Below are 11,807 nucleotides of genomic sequence, written 5' to 3'. Positions count from 1 at the left end.
TATCAAAATTGAAATATGCAACTGGTGATGGGATGGGGATAATGACATGGTATGATGACAGGGTCCGCAATGTCATTTAATTGGTTGTGAGAATAATCTCGACCAATGATGGGCCAGAAAGCAATCGAGCTCACTTAGTTTTTAGTTTTAAGTAAAACTTCCGTGGTGCTTGGCGACTGGGCTTCTCCCAGTTGTGCAGTCTCTTATTATAGGCTTAAGTCATTCTGTCTCCTGCATTAAATTCACCGAGGGAAGTGGAAACTATCGTTTTCTTTTTCTACTCCTCTAATAATTAAATTCACCGAGGGAAGTGGAAACTATCGTTTTCTTTTTCTACTCCTCTAATAACATCTTCTGATTTGTTTCGTTCCGGGATCCAAGACAGTCATTCAATTCCCTGGGACGCGCCGGACTTCAGTGTTCCGGTGTTTTCATGTTTGTAGCTACTGTAGATCCTGGCTTGCAGAAGTTGCAAGGGTTGTGCCGGGCTTGTTCCATTTAAAAAAAAATTGAGCTCTCTTCAAAAACTGACTTGACAGTTACAGAATAGGCTAGCTGGTACATAGGTACCTAAATGTTGCAAAAATAAAAGCAGTAGTGTTTTTTTGCATATTTGTATAGCATACTACTTTAACAGGACGACAAACCTAACCAGCAACAAGGAAACTACTCATTCAGTAGCAAATAAAAGGTGTTTGTTATATATTTAGACATTAGCCATAAATACCACAAGTTGTCATTGAAAAACTGATCTTACGAACGAGGTGACATAGTTGAAAATTGACAGACTTTGTATTATGGAGTTATGATTTTCTAGTGAATATAGTTTGTTACGATAAATTAGCATCTAGTTACGTGTGGTATTGAATCGTGGTACCTTATATTATGTCTTCAATTATTATGGAGGAGAACCCTGCTTCGTCACGAATGGGCCGGCTCGACCGGAGTGATACCACGGCCTCACAGTAAACTGACGTGAAATTACGCTAGCGTTGTATTTCACGGTACGAGTGAGGTTCAATCCTCTCCTTCCCCGTCCCCGGAATTGAGGAAAACGCAATGCACTTGCAACTCAAGGTGCAACAAGAAGAGTTGCAAATAGGTCCTAGAAAAAGACATGGCTGGTCCAGGTTGCCAACCCTCATTGAGCAAGCGTTGATCAGCACCCGTCATTTATAGGCTGTTGATGATGATGATGATAATAGGTTAATCACAGCCAGATTTAGTATATGAAACAGGATTAAGGGTCAGGGATTCAGGAGTAGGTACTATCTAGAAATAAATAAAGCACTAAAATATACATGAAACTTTTTATTATAATATCTACGTTAGTATAAAAATATACAATTCACAGTATGAACATAATTTACCTAATTAATAACACCTAACTATTTAGTTAGACACTACATAACATTAAACTACCTGCAGTGTACAGTAGCTATAATTTACTCTAAAGGACATCATCCATTTTGGTTTAAGTTCTAAAAGTGTTAACAGATTATTATAAACCCGGCACTTTCGAATTTAAACCAAAATTGTACTAAGTGTGGGTGATCTCCTTTAGTTACATATTGATATACAATATATAATATCTATATACAAAGTACAAAAAGTATATTTACAAAAGTATTTATATTTAACTAGAAAATTACCTATTAATTGTTAGCAAACACAAACTACCAATTTGGGCAATGTTCATCGTATTTATTCAATAGGTACATCGTATTTTTTCTTTCATACAACCAGAAATCACCCATTTGTCAATTTTCGATCCCATTTTGGGTTACAATAACGTTCAGCTTATTCCGTCGTAATTGTATTTTCATATCAATTGATCTTTTAGTGGTTACGACTAATAAATAACATGAGTATTTAATACATAAAACTTACATATATTTAATCAATATTTCATTTTCGAAGCTACGCCGCCGTAGCGGACACGACTACGAAAATAGAAATTAGATTTCGTAGTTGCTACGAAATCTAATTTTCAAACCCATTCTCATATTTAGTCCACACTAAATATCTACAAAATATATTAAAAATGTGCAACAAACTACTTCAGTACTTCTATTTGTCTGTGTGCCTTTTACATCTTTACGCATGAACCGCTAAACTGATTTTGATTGAATTTGGTAGATGACTGATACAATAAAGTTAGTTCTTGATATGTTTAACTGTCAGATAGTGATAAATAATATTGTATCTAATTGATATTATCTAAAACTTCTCGATTTATCTAGTAGATGGTACTATTAATAAAGTTGAAACTCGTTGCTGACTCCTCGGAAAGGTGTGAGAGCCCCGCGTATGGCTCGCGCGGCCCCATAGTACACAATACGGTATCGAGTCAGGACGGCGTCCTCCGGCACTCTCCACTCGAAGGTCGCCTGACTTGTTCCTCTTATAACAGACATACGCTCCCATCGGAATCTGAAGAAAGAAGGATGTGGTTACCTAAGTTCTTACGATATTTTCCTATCAACGGAGGTCTATGAAATTCGTTACTGATAGAAGAACAACCAAATAATTCACTCGCAGATTTGATTAAGTAAGAATTTAAAAATAGTTATGACATCATGTAATTTAAAATACTTAAATACCTTTAATATGAATATATTAGCCAGCAGTAAAAGGAATTTGGAGCGCCCATAATGAGCTGTGCAGAGCAAATGGCAGTACACCATATACAAATCTGGATAAATCTCAATTTAAACCCCTTAACGGTCATAAGAAGAGTATTATTGTTGGTGCCCAAACCCTCATGTAGAAGAGGCCAATAGTCTATCGACCAGCAGTAGCAGACCATAGTCCAGCAGTAGACAGGGAGGTATACTTACACGGTGTCCCAGTCAGCATCGGTGGCGAACTCCACCCACTCAGACAGCTCCAACCTCTCCACTACAGCGTGACTCTCTTCGTGTTTCAAGTCATTACGGGGATTTGCACCGACCTAGAAAGTTTTGACAATAAATTGAGGTTTCTTATTAGGACCTAGTGTAGTCAAGCGATAGATGCTTATGTTTTTTGGAGTATCTTAAATCTGTACACAGTTCCGATTCACCGAAGCAGACAATGGACTTTTAAAGGGTTTATAACCAGTAGGTTATAAGGTTCTTTCGATCGTAAACATTTGTATTAACATAAAAAGAAAATGATAATCTGTCAAACAACATCAAAAGGTTAACTTTTCTAAACTAACTCAAATAAATCAACATAATAATCAAACATTTCCTTACAAAAGTAGCAGACACCACATCTCCTCTCTTCACGCGAGCTGGTGGCTGTATGACGCAGTCTCCAAAGTTTCGGGAGAGAGGAGTGGAGTCCAGCACCACAGGAGTGATCAGAGACAGGAGGCGGTTTCTATGGTCTGGTGGAGACGGACCTTCGTCTACTTCTGTATCCTGGGGGAAGAAATGATGAAGGGGATTTTTAGTGTCGATGGCTATTTAGCCATAACATATTTATTTTTGTTATAGAGTTAACGATAAGTTTTAAATGTTGTATAATTCTCTAATTAAATGTGATAAAGTCGAGTGGAGGCATAAACGATATTTTATTGACTTGTCATAATTGCATTGGCCCTTTATTCTTGACAACATAACTGGTGAGAATAGGATGTATTTTTTTAAAGGATAGGGTGGCAAACGACGTAGAATATCGTCTGATGTATATGAGGAAGTAATCGATGCTATCTACGGTCACCATCAGGTAACACCAGAGGAATAACAAGTGCAGTACTGGATTTTTAGGGAATTACGGGTTGATTGATTGAATACTTTTTTTAGTTTAAAAACTGTAAGTACTTACCTCAATAATAGCAGTGGTGAGTTCGACGAACTTGTTGATGAATACGTCGAGCGTGTGAGGACCATACAGAGTGGATGCCGCCTCGTACCGTTGTACCTGGACACACAGATGGCTTATAAACATTTTTTTTCTTAATATCAAACTAATAGCGATTGCATTCCACGAAGCCTTGTAGTGACGGTAAAGTATAACAAATTTTGTATTTATCAGCACTCCTACTCTTCATGCGGGTTTCATAAGAGCCGTGTAAGGGATTATATATTCAACATAGTAGCGCTCTCTGATAAACCTGAACTTTTTCAACAACCATCTTTTTGTCACACCAGCTATCTCTCGGTATAAAATACGGTCGGTTGGCCCATTCGTGCCGAAACATGGCACTCCCATGTGAGAGCTCAGGGACTTCACAAAGATTGAGAAAAATCTTCTTCAAGACTTACCTGATACTCTTCCAAGGTGGTGATATAATGTATGTACTCGTTCGTCAGTCCGGAAACAACAACTTTAGGTTCGATTCCCTTGCTTGCCATGAGCTTACCGACGGCCGCCCTCATACGTCTGCCGGCCATGGTGGTCGGTTCTCCAGGAACTCCCAGGATGGCAAAACTGCCCAACCAGACGACGGAGGCTGATATGATGTGAGGATGCCATGGGATAGGGAAGTTTGCCTGCAAGAGGATATTATATTAGAGAGACTGACCTAATAGTTAATATTTCTATGGTAAAAATATTTTTGGTATTCAGACTTCTCTTATCTACTCATAAGACGAAATAAGAGTAACATTGCTTCAACACTTGAAATTCTGGTATTCTGTTAAGGGGTAGTACGTCCCTGTTTAAAATAGCCTATCCAAGCTCCATTAACCTGTTGTATGTCGGAACGCAGATATACGCGAGACACAATATGTTTTCTGTCTATCTAGATTCCACAACCAAAAGAGTTCTACGTCTTTAACTACTTAGTGACAAAAAAAAAAGACCAACCCGTCCAGTAGCCAGCAAGATGGGCTTCGGATGATGGCATTCCTTGTCCTCGTCAGTGGCTGCTCCGATGAGACTGGCGACGAAGCCCAGTATCGGCATAGGCTCCAATGTACCCTGCGGAAGACCAACAAACACTGGTGAGTGACAAAATGTCTGTAGGTGATCTGGTGTGATTATCATCAATCGGAAGACTTTCTTCTGTTTTTATTTCATCTCAAGTGTAGTAAAAGGGACTGTTAGAAGTCTTATAAGTCTTTCTTCTAGAATATTTTAAGTATTTTTGTGACAATTACCTGTGTAATGTTCATCGTATTGGCTCCATCTACAGTTCCTGATGCGAAACTGTACCCCAACGCTGGTACACATCCTGTTACCATGTTTTCCTAGAAACAGATATATTAAAACTTTATCTCTCTTTCCAAGTCTGCATCAGAACTTTATCAAGTGCGCGATGACAACGTTTCTCAATAAATAAAATGTGTTATGTCACAGCTAACTCACTTCATCAAAAGTCTCCTGGAGTGTATTATATTTCGGCACACGCTGCTCATCCATCTTCATGAATTGGTGTCGAACTGAAATACTTCCAGTCAGCTCTTCAAGCTCTTCTTCGGGAGTGTTTAGTACTTCCTGAAAATCAGAAGATAAATAATAAAAAAAAGTAACTTAATAATTATGCCAAGCCATGAAGATTCTTGCTCTTCACTAAAAAACTAACAAAAAGACACATTACTGCCGCACTCAGAGACATTTAATGATTACTTAAGCTATTCCTTAGTAACGATTTTGTATCGAAAACAATTGCTAAGGAGTGGGTTAAGTAACCATTAAATGACTCTGAGTGCGGCAGTTAGACTGTCAAAAGTATCTATTAATCTTATTACAAGACATTATTTGACTCACCAAAGCTCCTTCAAATACAGCAGTTCCAATGATCTTGGTGCTCTCCATCATATCCCGACCAGGTCCCTGGGCGAAGCAGCGCTCCATGTGTTGACAGATGAGGAACTGGTTGTCACACTCCTTGCCTGAGAACTCGCAGCGAGCTCCCTGTGTGTTCGGAGACACGTCGCCAAGGTTCGAGGAGAAGAAACCGGCCACTATCTCTGGCTGGAACCACAAGAGAAACCATTTTTATTGTTAAATGTAGTTATCATCTATCATCTAACAACATTTACTAGGAAAATATCATAACCTCTCTTTTAATCGTATTACGTTCTACAGCGTACCTTATAGGTATTGCTGTTAGATTGTATTATAGTGTAATCCCTTTAAGCAAAAAATAAATTTGGGAGCCTAGCTGGCAAATTCAATAACCGATCTCAATCCAAAATCTTTAAAAACTCTCAAATTGATATCGATTGTTTATTTATTTATTTATTTATACTTTATTGCACACATACATAAAAATATTGCATTTACATTGTATTTAATAGTAATTAAAGTACAATGGGCGGTCTTATCACACACGGCGATTTCTTCCAGACAACCTTTGGATGGAATATATCATATGATCTGGGAATGGGTAGTGCGTTTATATAACTTCTATCAAAAATTAGGAGCAATCCTGAAATTTAGAATCAAGATCGGTTTTGGAAATCACATACGTGTTCAGATTTTAGTACATGGCTTACCTTGCCAGGTTTGCTCCATGGGTTCAATTCTTTCTCCATCCTCAGCGCGGCATACCCCAAGTTGTCCGAGGATACCAGCTGGTTGGTCATGTTCATGCTGGTGGTATGTACTGCGTACCAATTCATCACTCCGTGCAGGCGACCGTCCTCCCTCACGATCTTCACTTGAGTCAGAGTTATGTCCGTCTGGTTGCCCAAGTCTTCGTATCTGTGGAAATTGGAATAGTTCATTAAACATTTCACATTCTAAAACAATTCTTTTCCATATCTTCAATTTCCAACAATATCACAATACCATTAGGGATTTGTAACCCCTAAAAAGCGTGCAACGCCTTTGTAACTCTAGGTATTGCAGGTGTCCATTGTCGGTGCCGAATGCTTACCATCAGATGATTATCAATAAGGCTGTTTATAGCCCTATCATTTAAAAATAGTTAGAACTAAGCAGTCAAATTATTAATAAGTATTTAGATATTTTAGATTCTTGAGAGTACTGTTAACAAACCTGGCTCTCTCTTCTTTAGGATTTTCACCGTAAGAGAACGGAGATCTGTTCATTTGGGCACCAGTCACTGTTGTCTGCCCAAAGAACAAACGAGCTGGCACCATGTTTTCGTGAGCGCGGATTATACTCTGAAACATTGTTCGTTTTTTATTATTATTTGAATTATTTACGTGTGTAGCGTAAATTAAACAACAGAAACTATGCATAATTTTAATACTGATATCTATTAAATTTTTCAAAAATTTAATACTAAAATACTGAGACGACCATTTCACCAATAACTCAGAAGACATCATCATCATATCTTCCGGACTAAGATCAAAAGTTGGTACTTACCCTGGTGATTCCGTCGACGTAAGCGGAGAAAGTTTCACGGGAGAAGCCGAGGATGCTGATGTCAAGAATAAAGTCCACCATGTGACCTCCCGGAGTGCTGTGTGTGTGAGTGCCTGTGAGGATCACGTTCCTCAAGTTGTACATATCGCCATACCTCTCTTGGAGATTCTTCACAACCTGGTTATAAAATGAGAAGGAAGAAGTTAAGTACCCAACGAAGAAACGAAAGCAGAAGCAGAAAGAAGAAATATTCAATTATTTCTAAACGGATACAGAATGAAAGTGTAGAGAATTGTATTCCGATTAATAATATTGAATACCTATTGAAAACTCATCGACACAAAAATATCCAACAATAAGTTAAAAATCAACTAAGAATTAAAGAAAAATCTAGTCGGCCTAAAATACTAATCATATCTTTGTTCCGTGCACATAATACTTAATATTTTATAATAATACATAATATTTTACAATTCATTAAAATTAATAGTATTGGCCGTATAAGGTACTTAACATTACGCTATCTATAATTTCCTTTACGTAAACTTTGGATGGATGAAACTTTGATAAAATGGATTATTATTTTTACCCAACCAAAGGTGGGCAAACAACAAATGAAATCGGCTTTTATTAAAAATCACTTTCAGTTCCTTCTTTTCGTTAATTATATTTTACTAGTTAAATCCCATGAAACTATATGTCGAGGTAACTCGATTAGTATCAAGCTCAAATTCACGAGCAGCATTACGCGACAAACCAATTGCGAATATCTTCTCCTATATAAGATTCCATTTCTCGTGGTTTACTTACCTCTCGTCTGACGGCAATGCCAACAGCCTGTACCTCGGCCGTGACCAGCACCACTCGGCTGTCTCCCTCCGCGAAGATGAATGACCTGGCGAACTGACGCGTGTGGATACCTTGGCCACGCTGCCCCACCTCCGCGTAGCCCATCTGAAATATCATTCATAATACGATGATGTAAATTCTATGACTGTGTTTGTCTATAAACTGGATATGGTGGAATAATAATTAAGTATTTTAAACCAGCCTTGATGATTTTTCAAAGATAACTGAGAAGTTTCTAATGAATTAAGAACTTAAGTTATTCAAAAGTCTGATGATAGAAAGTAAATAATTAAAGTAAACTACATAATACTTACAAAAGTAATCTCCACACACGGTCCTGTCATATCAGCTATTCCAACTCCCACTCTGTACGGCAGATCACTGCCTTCTGTAGTACTAGTTGGGGTCGTGGAAGAAGGAGTTGTTGTTGTTGGAGATTCTGTTGTACTCTCCTTGCCATTGGATTCGTTGACTGTCAGGACTATGACCGTAGTCAGTCCAGCAATAACGCCAAGAGCCACTACGCCCGTCACCACCTTCCCTACCAGTGTGAACGGCATTTTTTCTGAAAGTATTTTAAGAAGTTTTAGATTTTCTGGTGACTTTGATACGTCTTTAATTGGTGAATTTTCATCTTGGACTAAAGACTGTGAATCGTATTTACAAGAGGGATGTTAGTGGTAAGACTGGTCAAGGTTGCCCTAGACGAATATGCTAATGTGTTTGGTAAAATACTGAATAAAAACACATTAAACGCCATGGAGTGCAAGAGTGACCGGCGCTAGCGGAATTGCCTTTAACAGATTTTTGTTGGCAGTCAAAGTCTTATAGCATTAATTTAAAGGGATTTTTACCGTGGTGCTCGTATGACAAAATGTATGAATATGATGAAAAGTGTGTCAGGATCGTAGTCGGCGGCGTTCTGTAATTTCTGACTAATACTGATTGTTAAAAGAATTATTCCTTAACAATTACCAAATCATAACAATGTAACCCTTGCCACCAGATTAAGATATACTCGTATCCATCTCCGGCTTTAATATTATCACACCGATTTACAAATGTATTTCGATATTATTTATCAACGTTTTACGTCTTACAAGTGATATTATTTATGTCGTATAAAGCATTTTCTATTGTTTTTACATGACAACATAATATTGTCCTTTCCGATTGGAGATGCAGACTGCCGGGTTTACCGGGGCTCCAGCTCGAAAAGCAGGTTCCAAAAACGATTTTTAGTCAGTAAGAGCCTAACACTCGCCTCGTTCAAGGCGGGAGAAGTCATTAAATGATTTACCCCTTCAAAAAAAAGCAGTTACGTTACGCAAAGTTAGTAATACTTTAGGTACATATCAGACCTGAAGATCATTGTTGAGGCTTACTTTCAAGCAATGGACGTGTTTAGACTGATATAACGATAATGATGGTAATGGCTATACACTCAAAAGAGGTCGCCACAAGGTGCAAGCCTTTTTAGACTGTCCTTTGAAAATTTCTGACCGAGCAACCTCCAGGTCAAGGTATTAAGGTTCTGTATCTACACGTGAGCGATATCGCTAATGACATGTAAGTACACATAATTAATTAGATAGTGTTAAGCCTACTAGTGTATAGATAATAGTGCGAAGATATTGGGAAATGTGGATATAAAGTAAAAAATTAAGTAAGTTTCGGATTGTAGAATGTCATTCTCGTTTTTAACTACATACAATTAAAGAATGCAACAAGTTTAATATTAATCATGTTTATTATTGCCTGACTGTCTCGCTGGTCGAATGGTCGCAAGTGCGGCTGCCGGTTAAGGGGTCTCAGGTTCGATTCCCGGGTCGGGCAAAGTATTACTGAGCTTTTTTCGGTTTTTCGAAAATTACTCAGTAGTAGTAGCAGTTGTGTCCATTATATGGCAATAGCTTCACCCCCTATAACATGGGACTTATAACACAAATGGTGAAACGTGGGTATACATTGTATAGCGGCATTACGTGCCGCAAGGTACACCTCTGCCTACCCCTTCGGTGATAAAAGGCGTGACGTTGAAAATTTGCTTTACAGAGTAGCTGAAAGATAGTCTACTCTCTTAGTATGGACATATCGTGGTGATGATGAGAAGGAATGAGATTAATGTGATCAAACGGGTGCTGAATTTAAATATCAAAGGAAGAAATAGGACGACAGAAGAAGGTACGTAAGAGAATATGAAAAAGAAAGGACATTATGATAGGATGACGTCTGATAGGGAATAGAATTGAAAATGTACTTAAGTACATTAATTCTGGGAACGAAATTAACTCTTTCTCTCAATTTTAATAAAAAAAAAGGTTCTGAATTTTACACTGTAGACTGCACGGTTGGTTCAGTAAATGAACAACCGCGCAATGTCGTGTAGCGAATCCGATTCCCGCACTGAATAACTCTTAATATGATCCAAATTGTAGTTTCTGGTCTGGGTATCATGTGTATGTGTACTTTATATTTGTACACACCCACGACACACGACAAAATCCTACTGTAGGGCAACCCTGATCCGGAACTGCCGACTACCTAGCGGGTTTACCGGGGCTCCGGCTCGAAAAGCAGGAGTAGGAACGGGGTGGTTTTTAGTCAGTAAGAGTCTGACACTCCCTCCCGCCTCGCCTAAGGCGGGAGAAGCCATTGGATGATTTTCCCCCCTCAAAAAAAAAGTGTAGGGCAACATTTTATTTAGAGAAAAAGGAAGAAAAGACCAACTACATTCAGGATGTACCTAGATTATAGAAACACAAGAAAATACTCACATGTATGAATAACACAACCAATAACAAATCACAAACTGTATCACAGAAACCAAAGAAAACCCGTTTGAAAACGAACAATTTTCTTTATTTAAACGCACACACACGGAGACGCACCATCGCACTAGCGATTTGTTTTAATAATAAAAAGTAGTCATTACAATATTAAGTAATTAATCGGCCACAATAAGCCGATAAACTAAGGCTTATCTTTTCATTAAAATAATCTGAAATATTTCTACACGAGATATAGATTTCCATCACTGTGCACATGACAAGGGTACCTACAATAACAATTTCGACAGGATAGATAGAGCTAATTCAAGTATGTCCGTGGGGCAATCAGCCGTTTGGCCTATAGCCTAGAACTAAGAATAATACATTAAGTTACCACCCCTATTCTTCCTATGGATTTCATTGTAGCCCCATGGCCACTGACAGGACAGGGGTCTCGGGATCGATTTCCACGCTACAAAAGTATCGCTGGGTTATTTTTCGTTTTTTCGAAAAACTTCTCAGTCGTAACACGAAGTCTGGAAATATGCTCGATATATAGCAAAGGTTCACCCCGTATTATATGAGACATAACATCAATTGTTAAACTGACTAAAAACTACCCCGTTCCAATTATCTACTAGGATCTTTAAACCCTGTTTGCCTCTGTAAATGTAGCTTCAATTAGATTATAACTAAGTATTTTTGATGAAGTTAGGGGACAATCACGATCCGGAACTGCGGACTACCTAGCGAGTTTACCGAGGCTCTGGCTCGAAAAGCAGTAGGAACGGAGTGGTTTTTAGTCAGTAAGAGTCTAAGTCCAAGCCTCTCGCCTCGCCCAAGGCGGGAGAAGTTATTGGATGATTCTCCCTCCTTTAAAAAAACCTATTCTTCCTGTGGGATTATATTGTAGCC

At 38.4% G+C, this 11,807-nt stretch overlaps 1 protein-coding gene across 1 annotated transcript; it reads right to left on the bottom strand.

Annotated features, from left to right (window-relative positions):
• Positions 1-1,296: 1,296 nt before the first annotated feature.
• Positions 1,297-11,063, bottom strand: LOC118265041 (neutral ceramidase-like). The gene is made up of 15 exons (XM_050705773.1): positions 10,899-11,063; positions 8,436-8,686; positions 8,083-8,226; positions 7,273-7,449; positions 6,937-7,064; positions 6,432-6,639; positions 5,701-5,907; positions 5,299-5,427; positions 5,091-5,180; positions 4,798-4,911; positions 4,254-4,481; positions 3,814-3,909; positions 3,240-3,407; positions 2,841-2,953; positions 1,297-2,433 (listed from the first exon to the last, which is right to left on the bottom strand). Exons 2-15 carry the CDS (start codon positions 8,679-8,681, stop codon positions 2,256-2,258), a joined length of 2,226 nt encoding a protein of 741 aa, XP_050561730.1. The 5' UTR covers positions 8,682-8,686; positions 10,899-11,063; the 3' UTR covers positions 1,297-2,255.
• Positions 11,064-11,807: the final 744 nt, after the last annotated feature.

Source organism: Spodoptera frugiperda, chromosome 28, assembly GCF_023101765.2.
Source record: "Spodoptera frugiperda isolate SF20-4 chromosome 28, AGI-APGP_CSIRO_Sfru_2.0, whole genome shotgun sequence".
Lineage (NCBI taxonomy): Eukaryota > Metazoa > Arthropoda > Insecta > Lepidoptera > Noctuidae > Spodoptera > Spodoptera frugiperda.
Note: the sequence above shows the minus strand (reverse complement) of the source record. Positions and strands in the feature narration are given on the sequence as shown.